Source organism: Aphis gossypii, chromosome 3 (assembly GCF_020184175.1).
Source record: "Aphis gossypii isolate Hap1 chromosome 3, ASM2018417v2, whole genome shotgun sequence".
Lineage (NCBI taxonomy): Eukaryota > Metazoa > Arthropoda > Insecta > Hemiptera > Aphididae > Aphis > Aphis gossypii.
Genome location: NC_065532.1, coordinates 38,133,867 through 38,157,320, shown reverse-complemented (window position 1 = coordinate 38,157,320; position 23,454 = coordinate 38,133,867). Strand labels below are relative to the sequence as shown.

Here is a 23,454-nt window from a genome sequence, read left to right as displayed (position 1 = left end):
TAAAAATACATATTTTATTTCTATTCCTCCCACATGAAAAAAATAGAACAGACTACCATGCCCCTAAAAATTTTTCTTTGTCAATAAATTTGACTTAATTCGTACCTTTGCTAAAAACATGCAAATTTATGTAGGTATACCACGAAACGGTAGAATACTTAACACTAAATACTTGAAATGGAGCCATGTTTGGGTTGAATAAATTCGATAAAATAAGATAAACCAAAACTCGAGGACGTGACTATGATTATAAATAATTATAATATATTTAATGTACCTCCTTTTATTCAATTTAATACAGTATGTATGATTTTTCCAACGTTGTACATCAGCGAAATTTATGCTGTACATTTGTAAGCTAAACAACAATATATTTTAACGATTTCGATTAAAAAAAACGATGAATCACGAGGAACCGTGATGCATCGAACGTAAAATATTATATGATAATTATTTGCTGTTGAATTGTTTTCATTCGTTCAATTATATTATTATTAGTCGTTGTGATGATTATGTGATCGACGTGTAGATATAGGTAAACGTTAACAATACAATTAATTTGAAACTTGCCGTTAGTGTGTAATTATTCTATTTAAAATAAAAACATTAAATTGATAATCAAAAATACTTTTATAAATTAATTTAAAATGTTATCAAATAATGGCATCACGTTAGGTATATTATTATAATTGGTACACGCGTACGTTTTATTTGGATTCGGACGTAAAAATTAAAATGATTGTATAATAATCAAGTACCTACCTAGATGATGATTTAAGATACCCAACGTTATTATACGTTATATACATAGGTAAAGATGTTTATTCAGTGAAATTCTTTGATGTTTGATCACGTAATAACTAATATTATTATCATTTATCAGATCTGTGTATCTAAAAAATGCGAGAAGATTTATGTTCCTAATAACGTCTTGAAAACTATTATTTCGTTCCTACGCGCGTAGGCATATTAAGGGATACTAAAATGTATAATTCTCAGCCCCTAGATGTACAATTATCAAATGATTTATTAAGGTAGTTTTTCTTTCGATTCGTTAGAAAATACATATATTAATATAATTTATACATATTTACATAACATCTCAATCGGTATCACTCCGTTAATTATATTATTACTAAATTTAAAATGTTAACGCTGCTGCCCTCATGTTATCGAACACGTATATTACAGGTACTACACTTCTATGGGTTAATATAATAATAATATATGCAAGCGACGTAAGACTGTTATTACATTACAATAATTTATGTAGGTAAAAATTGTTGATATTATTATTATTTGATTTAATATTTTTGTCGAGAGTTTGACGGTTGCGTCGAATTGTTTATGATCTATGACGTTGGTGTTGTGCCTATGACGATTTTGTCGGTGCAGGTACGGGTTAGTCTTAAGTTATAACTATGTATAATTTAATGCAGTAACTACCTGCCAAGGCGTTGTAAAATAAGGATATTTTCGTGTTGTAAACACCGACTAATTCATTTTGATTCTAATCTAATATATGCACGACGGCGGTCGGTTCACTCGACAAGCATTTTTTCTTTATACACATCTTATTAAACCCATAATTTAATGCGTTTTATAATCCGGAATGACGTAGGTATAGTGTCACAATAACGATTGCGAATACTATTGTTATGCCTCAGGTTAAATTCTTAACAAACTTTTATTTTCAATAAGATGGTTATTTTTTTATAGAGCTTAAATTGTTGTAACTGTTATTTTATTAACTCAATATCGTCTTTAAGCTAATGACTATTTACTATGTAATCATGTTGCATAATACATTTTAAAGTTTTATCGAACTCGGCAATAATATTATTTCTAAGATAATTGTTAATTATTTATAGTAAATAAAAATATGTAATAAGGCATTATTAATATTTTGTCCGTTATAGTTTTTAAGTCGCACTGCCAAATTCTTAGTTTTAAAATCATTTTTTTTTTTTTTCAAAAAGTTGTGTAAATATATTATTTTATCTTCACTCACATTCACTCACAATAATGAACGTATATAATTAATTAATTATTTTTTTAAAACATATGACCTTTTAGTACTAATCAGGTCGTAAGCTTGACTCGAGTGAATTATTTTTGTCATCTAGACCTGCACCCTATTTCGATTTATTCCTCATAATGTCATCGTACACAGTAATTATAACAACAATTTTATGAGCATCGTAACATTAATTAGGTTAATAATACATTCTATTGTATATACTGACCATTTCCATCCATCGGTCAGGTAAACGCGCGGCGACTACCGCAAAGTTGAAGGTGTAAAAAAACAATGACTAGCAACAACAAACAAGCGGAGTCTACTGCACGGGATGGGTGTGAGGACGCGGGTCAGTATGTGTGGCATCCGGTCATGGTCCTCCAGTCCGGTAGCGACACGCCAAGTCGACGACAGTTGTGCGCGTAAGCGGTCATTGCCTCGCAATAACACTTCCGGCCGGTGGGACACTCGCACATGTCCGTCAGACAGGACCTATAAAATGTGAGCAAAAGCATTAAAAAAACCATTAGTTTACATACAAGACACAAGTTCAATAATATACCGATGAAGGTATAACTGCAATGGGGGGAGGAGGAGGAGCAGATTGGCCTTCTAAAGTGAAAACATCTATCAACAATAATTTACGACTATACAATGATGTGCATGAAACAGATTTAATAATCTAACCTGAAAAAGTTTACTGGATTGAGCTTTTTGTGACACGCGGCAAACATCCGTTGTCGGAGAGGCTTGCACATTCGTTCTCGAATTCGAGGACCCTTCTTGGAACACTGTGATGACGTTTGCACAAACGCGGGTTTTAGCGGTCGACTGCACGCGTTCTTACCGCCCACGCGCCACGACGATCCAAACGCTTGAGCGTCGGTTTCTACTCGGCCGTCCTTAGTAGTCATGTCGTCTCTTGGCACAGAGTTGAAATTTCCACATAGTCCGCACAAACTACCTGTGAATACCAAAAATATGCGACGGTCATAATGATTTATTTATCATATTAAAATAATAAATTGTTAACGTTTTAACGAATTTCCTTACCTTTGTACCTCGACGGTACAGACACTTCTAGAAATCCTCGTCCGTCCCAAATGATAGATACTCCGATTCTGGTCTCGACCAATACGGTATCGTTCATGTTAGATATAGTTAATTCGTTGCTTCTCTTATACGGCACAGAAACTCTCTGTCCGTTGATCTTGATACGTTTGTTCTCGCCAAGATTTACTTTCAAACCTCCGGTCTACACGGACAAAATACGTGTTAAATAATAATATTACATGTCTTATTTCGTAGTGTGTACCAAACTATACTACGATTTCGTTAAGAGCTTTTCACAAAACACCATGACGTTATTACGTATTAATAATAAACACAATAATTACCCTTAAAGAAATAGTTTTCGTCCAAGCTGAATTTTTCGTGTTCCTCGCGTCGTTGGTCACCCGAATGCTAAAGGTCCGGCCCACACAATCCGCACTCAATAGATATTTGCACGGTCCTTGAAAGCTAAAGAATTTTCCATCGTATGTCCTATAGTGTGGATCACCAAATACTGTACACACTCCGTCCACTGAAACAACAGCGATAAACGCGATATTTAGATAATATGTTACAATATGATTTGTTTAATATTCTGTTCTATTATCAGTAAACACTAACGAATTGAAACAAATCACGATGAACTTACTAGGTACACAGCGGGGGCAACACGAACCCGGAACTGTTCGCAGCTTCATGTTGACCGGGCACGACGACGAAATCGGTGGACACAACTCTTGGGCACATTGCACTTGACCACGAACGCACAAACACGACTTGCACTCGTCCACTTTCCAACCGTCTCCATTCTGGAATGAAAAATATTTTCAAAACGAATGCCAATACTGATCAAACGATTTATATCGATCGTATCATAGTAATAAAGTAGTAAGCAATATCTTCTGAGATTCCGAGTCGTGGTTTTTAGTTAAATATTTTATATTATACTATTATTATAATAATACCCACCATATAAATGTTGCCGTTGTCCATGCACGTATCGCTCTTATCCACGGTCCTCGGGCACTGCGGGCAGCACTGGTTGTGCGATGCGAACGTCTGTTTCTCCACGGGACAGTCCAGTGGCGGGCAAGTCTCCCGTTTACATACCACCGTCGAGTTGGCGCACGTGCACTCGGTGCACCGGTCCGGGTGCGTCCCCTGGCCTGACGGCGTGATCTTATCGCCTAACAGACATGCTCCTCTAGGTGGGTCCATCAATTTTCTACTTTTGCCTGTAATAAACCAACATTAGTTTTATTATAATATCTCTATACACCGTACATAGATTCAAGTCTATAGACAGAACCGAATTTAGTTACTAGTTGAGCTAAGTCATAAATTGTAATAGTTGGTAATTTCAGTATTTATTTATTATGGAACTACTAGGTACTTAGGTAGTTTTTTTTAATTTTAGCATCTCGGCCACACACAGTGATTGCACAAAAATATATTTATTTTATAAAAAAATTCTGCTAAACATTTATTCACCATATTTAATCCAAGTACATTGCAATGGTTAAGTAATACAACATTATTAAAGTTGACTAAATTTTTCAATTTAAAATGATTTATTTATATTTTATTTTTTCCACTTAAAACCAGTATAAATATAGTATACACTGTCAGTGTAAATGACAAAAATGCATTTGTGAGCTATTCACGTAAAATATATTTACTACTATACGTACCTAATCAATAATCATATTTTATAGTTAACGAAATTTTATAGTGAAATAGAAATAGTATAAATGGTGTACATTTATATTAACGTTTGCTCCAAATTACAGAACTGTAAGTATCTAATAAGTTTGTCGATTTTTAATAATTTAACAATGATATATTCTTATAATATCATAAAATTTACAACGAAAACTGAAATATTGCTATATTGAATATTTCGTCTGGAATGGTTGATTATCGTGTTCATGTTCGAAATTAGACGAAAAATATTAACTCATCTGTATGTTATATATTATATACACTTGAATTACATATTTTGTTCGGAAAACTTTCAAAGGTTTGAAATCGTAAAGATTAAGTGTACGTACTATACAGAGACTTTTATTATGAACGTTGCCCGATATGATATTTTGACGGTATTCTTTTATTGTGTGGGTCATTTGATATTATAAACGATTTAATTGTATATACGTCTGCGAATAAACGACCGTAAGATATGTACGCGTTTCATATAATATAATATTATTTTATTGAATCATTTAGGCCAGCGCCAGCTCGATTATTTCTTAAACACAAAAAAAAAACGTCTGTGCCTTCAGTCCTCGTCTATCGCCGATCCGAAAGAGTCGAGAATACAATTCAAAACCATAACGCGATCGGTTGGCGTTTTTCCACTGTGTATTATTATTTTATACTACCGCGAATAAACATATCCGTAGTTTGTCAGACGTTTCCGTCCGGTGCGTAGTCGTCGTAGCTCGGTTATTATATCATAGCTGTGTTTTATAATGACAAATAATAATAACGATATTACATGTTATTATATATTACGATGATGACGATATGATATTATTATGGTTTGAATGTTTGATACGGTTTTTGCACATATTTCTAACAATAGTCGGGTAAAGCTGCAATATCTTTTTTTTTTAATTTTTTCTGCAAATACTTTTGAAAACAATATATTATGCAATATTATTATCGTGGAACAAAGTAAAATTTTATAGAAATCATATTTTAAAACAGACCCACCATTGTAATGGAAACTCGGAACAATTACAGGACCCGACAAAAATATTGCTAGTGCTACAATGTTTTATATTTCAAAGGTTATAGTGTAAAAACCGTGTAAAGTTCGTTTATTTTCTTATTGCTTCAACATTGTTAATCAATTTTATTGATTTTCCCTGTACCTTACACGATATCTTATAAAATGAAACAATATTATAACACTTATAACCATATCTTAAGATATTACACATTAAATGTGTGTTTCTGAGATATTTTTGTAAATTTGTGTTATCTCGATGTTACTATGGTCGTTATTATCGCAATAATTTTCAAAAGTAATATAAAATTATATTATACAAAATCGTTTCGCATCGGTCTTAACGGCCAATAAATTTCACTTACCCACACATCTGGGGCAGCATTCACCCGGCAGTATCTGCATGCTGCTGGACGGACACTGGAGCACAGGGCACGCCTTTTTCGAGCAGGTGAGCACCGGTCCGGCCGCGGATCTCTCGCAGTGACAGGTCAGACACGGGTCGTCGTACAGGCTGATGTTCCTCCAAGCGGCCACCTCTTGCCCGATAACCCGGCAACCTGTGGAACGCAAAACCGGTTACAGCAATCGCATAGATTATAATAATAATATTATTATTATTAACTGTCTGCCATCGACAAACCCCTCTTCGGAGCTCGGGTTATCGATAACGGATTTTTTTTTTCCAGAGAAACAGACGCCGTTTCGCGTTTTCCTCGCAGTGTTTGTTTAGTAGGTAGGTAAACTATACTATTATTATTTATTATACCTACATACTAATATAGGCAATTTTAACAACTTTTATAAGAGTAAAAAAAAAAACACAGCGCTTTTTGGAAAAAGCATTAGAATGTACACAGTGTACATATATAATATGCAAAATTCTTCAAACAAAAAGATCTGTGTTAATAAAATAACAATATTCTCATACAATTCTTTTCAAGAGTATAAATTGCATTAAAATATTGTATTATATATTTATGTGTATCAATCTATTGTAATTTTATAATATTGTAGTTTTGTTGACAATACTAAATGAGTTAGAAGTTGTAAAGCATCTTTTGTCGAAGATTTGAAATTTTGAAACACTACAAAAGACTGAAGCACTGGTAGGTACGTATTTTAAAATAATATATTGGAATATAATTGTAGTAGGGTTGTCAATAAGCGGGTTGTTTCTATCGTCATACATTTTACTATTAAATACCTGTCTAATAAACTATTTTCAATTAGGCATATTATATTGTGTTCTGCAGGATGGCGTTAAGGTGAAGAAAAATTGGTCGTCGTGACAGACCAACGCATTCATTATTTCAATGTATTATCGATATGAGTTATTAAAGGTACCTACGTTTTCGGCAGTATAATAATATTGTACGGTACTCAAAACGGGGAAGGGCACGACGACCAATTACTACACAATAATTTATAACTAACGTAAATAAGAGATATACGCACCGCCGTCGCCGAGGTCCTGTCGACTCACGCACGATAATAGATATCTAACCTATCCTACTGGTGTAAGGTACCTACAACACGTCAATAATATGTCTTTCCGAAAAAAACCCTCGTTGGCTTAGATCTATTCGAGTCGGTCGGCGGTAAAAACATAAAATGGTATATTATTATATGTTTGAAAGCGTATTACACTAACAACTGTGTGTAATTGACGAAGGAAACAAATATAAAGGAGATGACTGAAATATAACGATTATATATATTTTGAAATTTTTTATAGGTTGTTAATCTGGAGATACTTAACTTTAACCACATTACATAATTTCCGTCATCCGATATACAGTGGACAAAGCGTTTTTTTCACTTATTTTCCTTATTAAAATACCTAACCAATACTAAACAAATATATTAATTAAGTCATATAAAAAAAAATATTTTTCTGATTTACAAATTGATATAGTACATCTAACCAGATCAGGTATTATGGCCTGTGAACGAGGTTTTTTAAAATATTTTGTTTCTAACAAATTATAATCCAATGATATTTTCATTCAAATTTCTTAAAAACTATCTACTCATTAGTCGTCGAAAGTCCGCACTTTTGATTGTGAATTTTTGAGTCCCTCTCACCAATCATATGGTATTACGATCATCGTCAAAACTGTACAAAATCGTTTTCGTCACCATCCCTCTATCTGAGCCGTTACTCGCATTCCTGAGATGTCGTCGCGTATTGCAAAGTAATATAATTATGATCTCTGATTTAAAACTATACTACTTTGTTTTAGTAAGACAGGAAACCGTGTGTCCATACCACCCGACGAAGGTTCAGTGGATTGTTTTAAATTTTTTTTTTTTCGTTATTTTTTTTTTCAATGCGTGTGGCATCCAGTCTTCAGCCATTAGCCCATCTCCGGCTCGGACGCGCGGTTGCCCTCCCCCCACACACACCCCCAGTCCAGGATTGCTACGTCGCCGCCGCCGTCCAATCGTTTTATCCGGTGCGCGTGCAGCGTGCCCCCTGCCCGCTCGTGTAATCTTTTATTTGTTTTAGACCCGAACGAGTATAATAAATAATAGGCACGACGCAGGCACCGCCCTCGCCGCGTAGTCGCACATCATATAATACATAATATATTATTATATAATATAGGTATAGGTCCATAAAGATATGGACAGTATAATACACTTATTATACTTATATCTAATATACCTACATAATAACATAATAAAGCCGAATATAAACCCAAAGGAGATGAAAAAACAAAGAATATTATTTGGTATGCTGACGATCGTCATCGTGCACCATAATAAATTACGACCTGAGATGTTATATATATATATATATATATATATGTTTGTGTGAGTATAAAACAATATATACTACTTCTAGTATTTTTATACATGTATATATATTACCTACATCATACCGACGTGCACTGGCGGTACCACCGTCGACGAATATGACAAAATAATGAACGCATGGTCGAAAAAGCAACGCGCGCGCGCGCACGATTATATCGTCTGTCTGCCATTCAGACCTAAGTGAAAACGCAGGTACCGCTGGTTATAATATATTATTATTATTATATATAGAAAATATCATAATATATTAAAAAGTCATTTCTTCCACCGCTGCCCCCCGTGGGCCGTGACTCGAGGGTTTTACGTGCTCAACAGTTGTTTTTTTCGACCAATTACCGCAATAAAATAACTCGGATATAGCTTCATTAAATTGTTTAAAAACCCGTAGCCTAAAGGTAGTTCCAGTCGAATGTGTTTGTTATAACAAAAACAAATATATTAATCAATCTATAAAGGGATACTGGAAAATAAAGTTGATTTTCTGTGCATATTTTTAACAGCACTTTATGCGTTTATACTGCAATCGTTTTCAGTAATATACTTATTACTTATATATTGTGAATATTTTAAACTCATTAAATTATATTTTATGATTTATTTAATGTATATTTGGTAGGTATATTTTAATATTTTAATAATACCGTTTTCGATTATCATACCGTACATTTACATTAATACCGTAGTGATGGTATTATGCAATATAATAATTGTATATCGAAACGCTAATTTGGACATTAATATCGGCTGGCGGCGGTTTTGCTTTGAAGTTTCGAGAAAAACTAAAGTATAAAAAACTTTTTAATTAATATAATATGTATAGGAACTGTATACATTATTCCCTAAGGATTAAAATGTTTTTCAATAAGCGATTATTCTGTTAACAATTATGAATGCTCGGAAATTATGTCGGTAACATATTTATTAAAAACTACGCCGTAGTTATTTCTCGGCAGTTTACAATAATGCCCGATCAACAAATTATTAAAAATATTATTTAGGCAGGTATAATTATTGTTTAAAAAATTGAATCCAACTTTTCGATAATTTAAAATGTCCTTCGAACTTGTAATGTATATTATAATAATATAGGCAGGCACATAATAATAATAATATTATTATTATTATAATACGTGCGTTGATATCGATACGCCAACGATATATAACCGGTAGCTAAGCACTAAAGCAGACCGTTTAACATGTTTATGTTGTGCACAATGTTCGCTGCCGGTGGTCCTGCCATCCATCTCTTTATCCGTTTGGCGTTCTGTGTCTAACCTTAGACTCCTATATATTCCCTCCTCCTCCTACTCAGAAACAATTTTCGTTCACGAACATTATAATAATAATAATGCATTATACCTAGCATCCATCCATTGTTTTTTATTATTATTATTTGTATGTATGTGTGTGTGTACGAGTATAGTCTGAGTGTTATTGTTTTATTTTCGTCAGTATTGTACGGTGAACGGAGTTAATGCCACCACATCGTAGCGGAAGAGAAGACGCATATTAACATGGGGGTTCATTTCCCACGAGTCACTTGACGGGCGCTTGTGTGCCAGTCGTGATTTATCATGACTGCAAAGCTTCCAAAAGAATGGTTTGTTTTTCTAATGTGCCACGAAGGATTCTATTCCGGAGTAATACTAGCTGCGTACCATATATATCTTCTATAATATATGTATTATAAACAATACATAATCCAAAGCAATTTTTAGAGACGGAATACTCGGAGGGGGACCTGACGATCTGTTTCAAATGAATTCGGTATCATGTAAACTGTTTTGTACGCGATAACATTATAACATCATATCGTTTTAATCACTCTCTCACACTATACCATTTACCATCTGACTCGATTATCTATACGCATCCTACCATGAAAATTAAGTACAAATCAGTACACGAACTCGGATAAGGATATAGGAATACATACTACGTCTTATATTATTAATTATATTTATTGGCACAGCTAATGTAGACTGATTTTGTCAGTTGTCACTCACCCGAACAAGTTGGACAGCAAGTTCCCGGTTTCGGCGGCAACGGCTGTTGGCAGGGCGTGATGCACTGCATTCGAGTCTCCGTGACTACACCAGCTTTACAAGACATCACCAGGCACGGGTCATTCGGATCCGTCCACTCCGTGCCACTTTCCCTCGGCACACCCTTGTACATACAACCTGGACGAAAATTAAGTATTATTATTATTATTAATATTAAAATTTGTGACTATAAGATTATACGCTCAACAATAAATTATGGTTACATAATATTTTTATATTAGAGATATGTTTTATTGTGAAATTTTGATCATCTATCACCATAAAATATTATTAAATTAATATTTGGCGAATAATCATGCATCCATTATCTCATCAGTCATAGAATTACGGTAGATAATAAATATTATTGAATTTTTATCAAATATACGTCTTATGAATAATTGATACATATAACTTATTATTGTTGTATAATAGCAAATAAAGCATTAGTATAATACATAATCGTGAAACGATTTATTTTACTTTTTTTCATTTGTGATTAATTTATTTTTAAACTGATTGCTACTTTTTATTCAACAACGTGTTAGTCGATAAAATATTATCGTATTCATGTCTAATTTTGCGGTTATTAAAACGAATTAGGATATGAAATGAGTACAAGTACATAGTATGGTTTGTTTATGCCAAACTTGACGTAACTTACCTTTACACCGTCTACAGCATTCTTTTGTGTCCACAAAAACGTCTTGTAGCATATAGCAGCCCTGTTCGTCGGGGCACTGGTCTTTGACACACTCCACGAATCCATTCTGAAACGCAATAATCATATAATATTACTATGGTGGTCGGTTATATATTAGTAGGTAAGTACCTACTAATACTTATTCGTGTTTATAGTTTAAATGAAGAAATTAAAGTGGTTGTCGGACCGTAAATACCGTTTAACACGTATATTTTATATTGTATACCAGATATAACTGATGATAGTTATATGGAAAAATGTACGATATAGATCTTTTGGAATTCGTTTCTGACGCCGCGACCGCCACCGGTGCGTTGGCGCGACCTTCCTCCGTCGCGGTATTCGATTTATTTATTTTTATTATTTTTTCTATCCTATATATATATATATGTATATAATTACACTATACGCGTATTATTATAAAACGGTGCGACAGCGACGGTCGGGACACGGTCGGTTAGCAATCCGAAGTACGCGGCGCGTATATTATATAATTGATTAATCGCGCGATTTACGCACAATCGCGATAGCCCCTAAGCCGCCGGATGATTTACGACATCGTTTTCTGTAATGACTGTATATGTGTGTTTGTTCACGTTTTCCTAGACGGCGATGTCGTCGTTGTGCACATTGTGCATATAGTCTCCCGGTGAAAACGGTGTCGCGATATAACCGAACGGACGTTTGCGAGTTTGCCGCGGCGAAGTAAATGATAATCATAAAATAATAGAAATTTAAAAAACGAAGAAGCTCGAATGCGGAAACACGACCAGAGAGTTTTGACGCAAACACGCATATTACGATGTGACAATGACTAATATAGTGATTACTGTTGACTGCAGTATAGCTTTGTGGATTTTAAAGATTTTACAAATTATAATTGTTGGTTTTTTTTACATTTTATTTAAGTTGAAATCTAACCTTCCAGCAACATTTATTTACACATTATTACCTATATATTGGTAAATAAATGTATTGTAACATAATTCGGAATTTGAGGATTATAACGTATGATAATAATTATTTTCAACAAATACAAATACAACGAATTAATAGTTGTATTTTTAGTGTGCTACTTATATTTAAATACAAGTTTAATTTATTACAATTATTCATTCAATCATTATTTGAATCCAACTATAACGTTAAAATAAAGTCTATATAGCATTTTTGTATTTAAATTATATTATTATATTATATTTATATTGTTTTTAAATCGATGAATGTTAAAGACTCGCCGAAACACAAAATCAACCCCGACTCGAGCGGGAGAACAGTGCAATGCTTATTCGAATAATAATAATAATAAATAGAAAATAATATGCGTTTTGGCGGTGATGTTCAGCTCAGTTTTATTATAATTTATACTAAAAGTTTATTATCATGACGTGTGTACGTATAGCTTCGGTATACACTATACGTACATGCATCATCGGCAGCGGTCATAATGCGTTCCGCGGCGACCTTTTGAGCTGCAATCGCGGCCGACAGTAAAAAAAAAAAAAAAAAAAAATATTATAATAATTAAATCATCGCAGGCTGCTGCACGTGTCCGTTTTCGTTATTACGCGAGTGTAGTATGCATAATATAATATTATAATGGATGTGTATATTTTTACTGTGCGCGTGTTAAAATCCATTGAACGGGTAGGTTACCTGCCTAATATATTAATTTCTCCGGACGGGAATAATAATAATAATAATAATAATATAAGTTATAACATTGTACACATTGTACACTGTTCACGAACACGCACTGGTACGGTTGGTATATACGCACACGCTAACACGGTACATTTATATATTTTTATCACTATTATGCAGATGGTTTTTACTCGACGGCCAAATGATATGATAATGTTTTTTTTCGGGAGAAGCAGCCGACGCGACCTTCAGTCGAAAGCGAAACGCGCATTGGCGTCCTTGCAGACGCGTATAGATACCTATGGCTACACCGACGGCAAGCAAACGGGGTGCGCCGCGGCCGCGGTGAAAGGACCATATTATTCTGATCCGCGTACGAATAATAATATTATATTCACGAGTTTTCCTAGCGAAACGACCGAATTATTTCGGCATCGAGTCATCGGATGCGGTGTGTAACTTAACATTTATAGACCTGCGGGACCGGTGCAACACAACATTGACTTTTTTTTCCTTTTTTAGGGAAGGAAGGGTGAAGTGTCATAAACAAACATTTCTGATCGCAAATTTCAAATTGACTAATTTTCAGATAAGAAGATGTTTTAGTGTACTACGGTTTTTTCCATAACAAAGTGGAAGGAAGGAATAGAACAAATAACTATAGTCTATAGAAGTGTAAACACCGCAATCACGAGTGTAAACGTATAAATTATCAAGTACAACTTAATTTATGAATAACCTAGTCTATGATTTTAAAAATAACCATTAATATTTTAATGACATAGCATAGTATTATTTACTTTAACTTTTACCTATATAATATATTATTTTCCATTAGAATACAAGACCTGTTAAGTACATTTAATATATATATATGTGTTTGTGATTCAGTTATTTTATTTATATGATACATAAATATATATCAATACAGCATAATTACATTAAACTCGCATTTAATCTAGTGAAAATCAAATTCAGTATTTAATTTTAACAATTTATTTCAAAATAAAACTATAAATTAATACAAAACTTAATATAATTATTAATTATACTTAAAACATATTTTAATTCTATAAATGTGTAATCATACAAGTAAAATTTTTTATTTTTCGATAAAACTGTTTAACAGATAAAAATTTTTTATTTTGGAATTTTTCGACTGATGACTATCGATGTTCCAACCTCATTTTTCCACAGCCATAATATGATTTAATTTTATAATTAAGATATAGGTGGTGTAATTATTATTTTTATAGGTACTATTACGTTTTAATAATAATAATAATATCATATTAAATTATACCGCCCGCTTGACGCCGCTTATACGCGTAACTCTGGTAGCGTATTTAATTTTTTTTTTTCGTATCTATCTATTGCGTTTTTAATCGTTTCGGTGCATCCAATATATAATATGCAGTACGTGTATCGTGTATGTGTTTGAGTTTATATGTATATAAAGTGCGTTTAATAAAGAAATATATAATTCCGGTTCATATAAGTATCGATCGTCAACGATAACGATTGCTGGCTCAGGTCAGGTCGCGATCGAGATCTCTGGAGATAACGAGTAGCTGAGTAACGACAACAACGATGAGAGGCGTATGCGGTCGAGGTACCTATTAATACCACGGTGTGGGTACACGACGAATGGTTATCAAAAAAAAAAAAATAAAAATAAAAAATCCAGCCAGTTGATGATAGGCATGGCGGGGGAGTGGAGCGCTAAGTTACACGGTTGATAAATCAAAAAATGCACTCATATATTATATCTGTATACGGCAGAGTGATATTTTAACGAACGTTTACAAGACACCCATTTTCTAAGACTTTTTTTTTCGAGCAAGTATAGTTTTATCTTTGCGAATTTCTAAGAAACGAGCATTTTTCTCCCCGGAAAGAGTAAATAGATGAAAAAAAAAATCTATTAAAATATCTTAGGTTACCTAACCTAAGGTACACATAACTGATTAATTATTGCAATACGAAGTGTAAACATTTCTGCGAAACGCGTGATATTATACATACTATACACAGGTACTGTATAATATTTTAATTTCATTAATTTATGTTCCGTAGCGGTCATCAACCGCTGCGCGATGTTATACATATTATTATTATTATAGATACGCATAAATAATATATACGAGTGCGTAATGATAAAAGCGTATTCGAATATTATTAAAACATAAGACGCGTTCGGCGGGACTATAATAATATTATTATAGATGAATATAATATATATATAATTCGAAAAATAATACACCTGTGCCGCCGTCCGTTTGCGAGAGAGGACCGCGAGTTCGACGCGGGATCGGCGGAGATCTGGACGACTGTCGGGTGAGCGACGGCGCGGAGTGGGCACGTAAGTTTTTTTTTTTATTTCACTCGGCCAAACTGGTTTGGCGCACACAAATTTCTACTACGCGGCGCGCGCTTGCGCGGTCGATCTGCAGTCGTCGCGCGTCGGGTAGTCAATTTTTTTTTTTTTTTTTTTATGGGACATACCGGCCGAAACCCGTTCGCGGGTTTTCCCGAATTTCTTTCCCGCCGCCGCCGTCGCCGTGTACGAGCGAACGATCACTCGACTTATCACGAGGACCGTCGTCGTCTATATTCTACTCTGACGACGAATAAAAATTTCGGGCGGAACAGTCCGCTTTTCTCGTAAATTACACGAGCGCGATTGAGAGGTTTAGCACCGAGAGAGGTTTGTAATCTGTTTCGTAACCGCCGGGGACCGTCGACTGCGGAGACGCGACGGACTATGGCGAAGAAGAAAACGGCGGCTGCTGTCGTGAATATAAATTAGATAATTCCGTTGGCGGCCGCGAACTTCGGGCGCGTGTGGTTTAATAAATATATATTATCATTATATTATACGACGAGTACGTAACCGCGAGTCGAATAGGTAATACGCGACGAGCGGACTCGGAAATGTAATTAATTTATAAAAACAAACCGTAAATCGATCTTTAAACGGGGCGTTTCGACAAACGGATAAAACGACGTCTTGCTACACGATGTTATACTGCGCGTCTCGGTGTTCAGCGCCGTTCGCGTATCCGGTTTTGTTTTCGGGTTATTATAATATTCGTTTCTGCCCGAGCACCACCGACCATTTACAATATAATATTATAATATAGCTGTGCATATTAAACTGATATATACTGCATATTATTATGCTCGTATAATGTTATTATGATATTATATATTATATTGTAGAGATGCAGCGGCAATAAAGACGACGATGATGAACACGCGTTAAACCAAATACGATTAAAAAAAAAAAAAACAAAAAAAAAGACGGATAATGTATGTAAAAATATAGGCACGATATACCGCATAATATTATAATATAATATGCATTCATGATATTTATTTGTCGATCGAATAGTGCCTGCCCATATAATATAATATTATATAAATGCATATTATATGTGGTGCATAACGTGTTCTCTGTAATTTCTCTTCAACACTATATATAGTATATAATATTATAAACTTTCATCCATTTACATTTTATACACGATAAAACAATAAAATAGTGATATTCTATATAGGTACGTATTAGTGTAGTATAACGACTGGTAGTTAGTACTTGAAACGTTTGCTGTAAACACTCGATTAATTGTCCATCGCCTGCCACGGCTGTATCATCTACCTACTGTTTGACATCGTTTGTTTTTTTTTATGTTAAAAATATTTGTTACCTTAGATTATTGTCGTGTAATAAAACTCATATGTCGCTGCGTGAACGTTTGCTATTACTATTAACATAACGCATAGGTATAATATACCTATACGCTATAATTTATAAGAAATTTACGTTCTTTAACGGTTTGTTATATTAAGAAGACGTGTGGTCTGCAGTATGTGTTGTCTGGGTCTTATAAAGTGGACATGTGTTATGTTCAACATAGAAAATGATTATTCAGCAAAATTTATTTCGTGTTGACGAGTTGTTAGCTTAATAATATTACAGCGAATCGACTTATTGTCCAAAAATATTATCCTGCAGAGTATCTCATATACACTTTATTGGTATTTAAATTTTGTAATAAATATGTGTATGTTTTATAGGTGGCTAGATATAGTAAAATAGAATCTTCAAATAATTGTGGGTGTGCAAAATTGGTAGGAAATAATTCAACATCGGGAGAAATGGAGGTATGTAAAGATAAAATAACTATAATATATAAAATATGGATATTTAAATTAAAATTGTAAATAAAAACCTACAATATTTCAATATTTCGTATAGATAATTTCTTAAATTTTAAACTAAAAGTTGATATCTCATTAATTCACTATAATATTCACTCTATTATCGACACAAAATTAGTTCTTTTTAACACTCATTTGTTATACGTTTTACAGTTTGTAAGACGGAGATAATACGTCACTATGTTGAGAATTTTGTTCAATCTATTTTTTCAATAAAATTAATCGTAGTACGTGTAAAAGATTATATTATTAATATAATAAAGTTAATAAATAAACATCGATATTTTGAACCTATCAATATTCATGAATTACGTATACCTACCTATTATTAATGTCTATACTCTAATTATAATGATATATTGTATTGATAATTTATTGTGTTATGCTTTTACTTTTAAACACGCATGACTACGCAGTAAAGAAAGTTTATATATTTTGAATTACGATTTTTATTATTGTTTTTTATTGTAACTGAAAGAGTACATATGAATCGCATATATATATTGTATGTATACAGCCGTTACGAGCAGCCATGAATGGATAGAAATGAATTCGCGATCTATATAATATTATTTGTTAAGCTGCAGCATCGGTAAACGTATAATCTGAGTTTTCGATTTATGTCCGTAAAAACAGAAGTTGATTGAAAAGTTTGTTTCAAACTTTGTATAAAGTCAAAGCCGCGTAACGACGTTTTATGAGTGTAGCAAATGACAACTGACAATTGAATTTTCTTCTTTTTCGCTTGCGCTCCGAAACGCGATTACGCAATACCGAAAACTATACAATAATTTTCGGTATGAAATGTCATCAAATTCGTCAATACTTTTGTTTTTTATTCTTTTTATGATCGCAACGCTGTACTTCATTATACTATTTATTAATAATAATATATATTTAACCTCGAGGGTGTTATTAAACAGTAATAATATTTCTAGTGGTACACGATAGTGTAGTGACGACAATTCGTGGCAAACGGTCGCGTATAAAACGAGTTTAATGCACTACAGCCTTGGCATTTGCAGAGAAACACAGCCATCCACGGTGTATTGATATGGATTATTTTTCATTTTTAGCCATGTCATCGTCGACGTCCAAAAATTTGCATAGTAAGTTATCAAAAACTGTATACTGTATAGTATGTTAAATCCGTACCGCTTACGATAGTAAAAATATGTTATATATATATATATTGAAACAATAGCTACGATCTCCAAAGTTGGATAGTAAATAATTGTTATCGATATAATAATAACATACTACCTATATCAATTGGATATGTATAATAATAATGTAATTATTTTTCACTCCGATTGGCCGATTCCTACTAAAAGTATCCATCGTACAAGTATACGAGTAAGGACGTAAGGTGCTCAAATATTGTTTTAATGTCAAACTGTCATCTACAACACTATATTGTATTGTGTCACACAGTCACACCAAATTACGACAGTTATCACATAGTAAGGCATTAGGTTGACAAATCGTATAAAGCATTAAAGCACTCGTCGACTGTAAAATGTTTACACATGTGTAGTAAGTATTCGAGTATTGTGTAATTTACGCGATATAATAATAATAATAAAAAAAAAACGATTAGTGTTTTTAGTGATTTAGTGTAGTGTTTACCGGAATTTAACAGTAGAATATAATACTATATAATAGTCTGATACGTGGGTTTTTAGCCTTTGGTGTATTAACCAAGCCACAAATCATACTGTAGGGCTGCCGTATCGCGTGTCTCTCGAGTCTCGTTATTATACGTATCTGATTATTATTTATTATTAATAATATGTATTTCAATCGGAACGTACTACTACTGATAATAATAAATAATATTATTCGCAAAAGTGCGTACTACATACCCAATACCCATTGGTATGACTTATGAAACCAGCAAAATGTAAATATAATATGTAATGCAAAATACATTACATTATTAACGTTTAATTTATACGTTAATATAATATTATTATAACATTTATTCTTTATCGACGAATAGGTAATATTTTTTTTTATGTACTTATACATATAAGGTTCTTCTAATTGCCTAAGCAATAAATTACTTACTTTCCTAATTAAAATGTGTATAATAAATATTAATACTAATGCAATTATATATTGTTATTTTATGATCATATTAAAATGTTAAAAATCATTTTAGATATTTCCTAAGGGAATGTACGTCAAATGATTTAATGTTATGATACGATTAGGACTAAAGAATGTTTTTTATGCGTATCGATTGAACCATTTTGGAGTTTTATGAACACAATATTTCTTCCAGTTATTGTTGCAAGATAGATATCGTATCAAAATAATATATTGTTTTAGAGGCCTATTCCACTTAAAATATAGTGTTTAATCGAGTGCCGATAGCAGTTGAACGAAATCTTTCGATTCGTTATTAATTGCAGCAACTTTAAAACACTATAAGCACTATATCAACACGAATAATAATTATTTAACGATTCTTATGCGTATAATATATTTTTTAAATCTGGACGTCAAGTGAGTATGTTTTTATTAATTACGGTATTCGGCGAGTACCTTTAGGAAATGAATATCAATACAATATTGATGTAATAATATCAAACTTGTTTTTGCTCTCATTTGATGTATATAGTAGTTAAAATAAGTATTTTGGTAGTACCACAAAACTACCTATTAGTTAATAATTCTCCGAAAACAGAATTGTACATAGTAATACAATTTAACAAATGTATTAACATTTTAAAGTGAATTTTGAATTGCTAACTTTCGTAAATCATTATTGATTTTTTTTTTATTTATAGTTAGGATGACTTAACTACTACTTAAACAACTATACTTATGATGAATATGTCTTTAAGTATAAATCTGAAATAATTGTTGTAATTTAAAAAATTTGCAATTGTATGATCTTCCTTACAGAGTTACACTCACTGAATAAGTGAAAATTTAAAAATTGTCATGAAACGTGGATTTTAAGATCCTACATCACCTAGGATTATATAACCTTAGTTACAATTCAAGGTCATCCGCTCCAAATATTTAGTATGTTACTTAAAAAATGATGACACTTTATGAATAATTTAATAATACTGTATACCGATACGTGTTTAACGTATATTTAATATACGGACACGATACTCTCTCATAAATAGTCTAGTACTGAACACACGCGAACAGATCAAATTCTAAGTGCAATTATAATCAACAGGTATACCTCTAACCTATATTATAATATGCACGTGTGTATACCTACATGTATTTATTATAACACAACTATAATACAAATGACTTGGGTGACCGGGTGGGCAAAACGGCGGTGGCAGCAGTGGTGACGCCGGCGGATTCCGGACGGGTTATCCGCGCGTACAGTGCTTTGGGCAAGGTAGTGTAACCCAGTTTTGAGAAATGGAACTTTCACCGCGCGAGCTCCGTTATTATTATTAATATCGTTGTTGAATTATTATTATACGCATATTACCATGCAGAAAATTATACAACACCTCCTAATGCATTTATTTCAATACAATATATTATCGATTTGTCCACCTATACATTATTTCATTTATAATAATATCAAATATATTATTAGAAATACTAGATATAAATACACGGATTATAGGTACTCACTTTACACATGCAAGTGTAACACATCATGTTTTTGATGGTGAGCACGTTCACAATCTCTCCTTCGTTCACACAGCTTTCGGCGTAACCTGTAACACAAACCATAATAATATTATTTAGTTAGAATTTCCAAAGATGTACAATAATTAATAATATTATACGAGTGTATCAATGTATGTCATTGTAAAATATAATACGCTTATTTGCAGCAGGCTTATAATCGCACGACCACATGTATTAATATTATGTATTACATTTCTGCAGCTAGGGTGGAAAATTTTTCGGGGGTGGATGATTTGAAATATTGTCACAAAAAAGACGAACATTACGTGTGTGCCCTAATCTTTTTAAGTAAAACTTCATATTATTTGATAATTATAGAGACAGAAACTTTTTAAAATACTCTTTCAATCGTTCCAGATTTTTAAATTAAATATAGGTACCTAACAATTTTTTTGATAAATAATAATTAAAGGGAAAACTCGTGAAATATTATCTTTTAATTTTATAGTACAAATTTAGTAGATCCCCTATTAGTTGCGTAATCGTACGAATTATAAATTTAAGTGTTTCCAGATAAAAGTCTAAACCATGGTATATCGATAAATCGCCGTAAGTCACACTTATCACGATTTTAACCTTCATAAATAACTCTATATAATGTAATCAATAATTATATCAATTATATATTGAAAGCTTGTAGAATTTATTTACAACGAGTATATATAATGTTTCTTGTTTTTTACATTAATCAATCAATTAACACTTAACTGAATAGGTATAAACTTATTATTGATTACGAGAATACGATCAGAACATGACACACGCAAAATCGTTTACAAGACGGAATCGTATATTAAGACAGCGTTATATAAGTATAACAAATGTGTAATAGCCGAGGTGCTTCCTCATATTTTTATCAGTTTTATTATAATATTATGTTTTCAGCATAATTTTTTCGAGCGGCAAAAAGAATAGATAGCTTCTGTAGGATGACATGTTGACGCAAATAATTTTTACCATCTAAAACTAGATCGTCCACACGGCGGATTGACTTTATAAAATGACGACGACTCGGCGTTCGGTGAAACTCAGAAACTAACCTGACCTAAGTATAATAAATTCTACGTATTATAAGCTTATATATATATATATATATATATATGTACACCCGTTGTTTCGTCGAACAAAAATCGAATGCAACAACGATGAGACGGGCGCGTTCTCGGCGCCCTTAAATCCAATAATATAGTTGGTGCTCCGGACCGAGTGTAATAAATTTATGTCACGTAAAAATACATATATATATGCCACTGATAACAGCGCATAACATTGATACGTACATGGTATATATACATAGTATATTCGTGACTCGGCGGTAGTGTACCCGAAAACGGATTCGTCGCAATAAATTTCCTGGCACCGGTCCGCGGGCCTCTGTTCAGTGTACGTCCGCCCCAATAATCTGCAGACCGAACAGAGATTTTTTTTTCCACTCTTGCGGATTGACGTCCGCCGTTGTTTATGCGTACCCTTTGGACTTGATGGTTTTCAACATTTTTTTTCCTCCTCGTCGCCGTCATCATCGTTATTCGGCGATTCGCCCACCGCCGCCGTCGGATCGCGGTTAATATAATTTACAACTCATCGTATATATATATTATATATATATGTGTGTCTGCGTATGTATATAATAATATGTTATACACAGGGTGTTTGGTGAATCACGCGCTCAATCCTATTTTTTCATTTTTCCATTATCATTTATGCTCAATACTTATATCTCGTTGATAAATATACTTGTTCGAATTTCGATCAATTAAACTTGATATGTGTTTCAAATAATTTTAAAATCTAAACTTGTATAAATTTGATAGATACTTAAGGATAAAATAAGGATGAGCATTCCTGGTGAACCACCCTGTATATATTTATAATTAATAATACTTGGCAAATACGATAATCGGATCAAACGAGAGATAGACATTTCTATATTCTTCGCACTTCGTGTAGATCGAATGTAAACTATTCCCATCACTTTTGATTGTGGTGGCTAATATGTTAACGAAACGATATTGAATGATTATTCTGCCGAAAGAAGAATACAATGTTGATTGTACAACTTTGATGCGAGCGTAATAAATAAATAATATTGTCGTGATTATAGTCGATGTAATAATATTCATTATCGAAGCGGTACGTTTACGAGTGAGTATATAACGCATTGTGCATCTTTAATATTAATATAAATTGTAATATTCGTATAATAAGTGAAATTTTTGATTAAAATATGATATTATATTTATAATAGTGCAGACTATATTTTGACACGACTCTTGATGGTATTCTTTTCAAATATTATATTACCGGAAATATATTAGTAAATCGAGAACAAGGACAACGTACATAAGGAGCCGGACGAGATCACGTATTATAGTATTATTATTATTCATTTATAAATCAATACGTTATCGATGCAACGTATATAATATACATACATATATTATATGTATTGAAGATGTAAATGATTTGTGCGTATAAAAAAATTATTATAAATAATAGTAATATAGTAGACACTCCCTATTGGGTTTTA

At 32.8% G+C, this 23,454-nt stretch overlaps 1 protein-coding gene across 1 annotated transcript in view; it reads right to left on the bottom strand.

Annotated features, from left to right (window-relative positions):
• The window catches only part of LOC114123841 (BMP-binding endothelial regulator protein), a 67,320-nt gene that overhangs the window by 2,261 nt on the left and 41,605 nt on the right, over window positions 1–23,454 (bottom strand). Inside the window, exons 3-12 of the mRNA XM_050204713.1 lie at window positions 20,865–20,950; window positions 11,337–11,442; window positions 10,634–10,810; window positions 6,170–6,364; window positions 4,043–4,308; window positions 3,723–3,882; window positions 3,418–3,605; window positions 3,074–3,275; window positions 2,708–2,984; window positions 2,247–2,512 (exon numbers count right to left, since the gene is read on the bottom strand). Of these exons, the coding sequence (XP_050060670.1) occupies window positions 2,371–2,512; window positions 2,708–2,984; window positions 3,074–3,275; window positions 3,418–3,605; window positions 3,723–3,882; window positions 4,043–4,308; window positions 6,170–6,364; window positions 10,634–10,810; window positions 11,337–11,442; window positions 20,865–20,950 (1,799 nt within the window). The 3' untranslated portion in view covers window positions 2,247–2,370. The remainder of the gene's footprint in view (window positions 1–2,246; window positions 2,513–2,707; window positions 2,985–3,073; window positions 3,276–3,417; window positions 3,606–3,722; window positions 3,883–4,042; window positions 4,309–6,169; window positions 6,365–10,633; window positions 10,811–11,336; window positions 11,443–20,864; window positions 20,951–23,454) is intronic.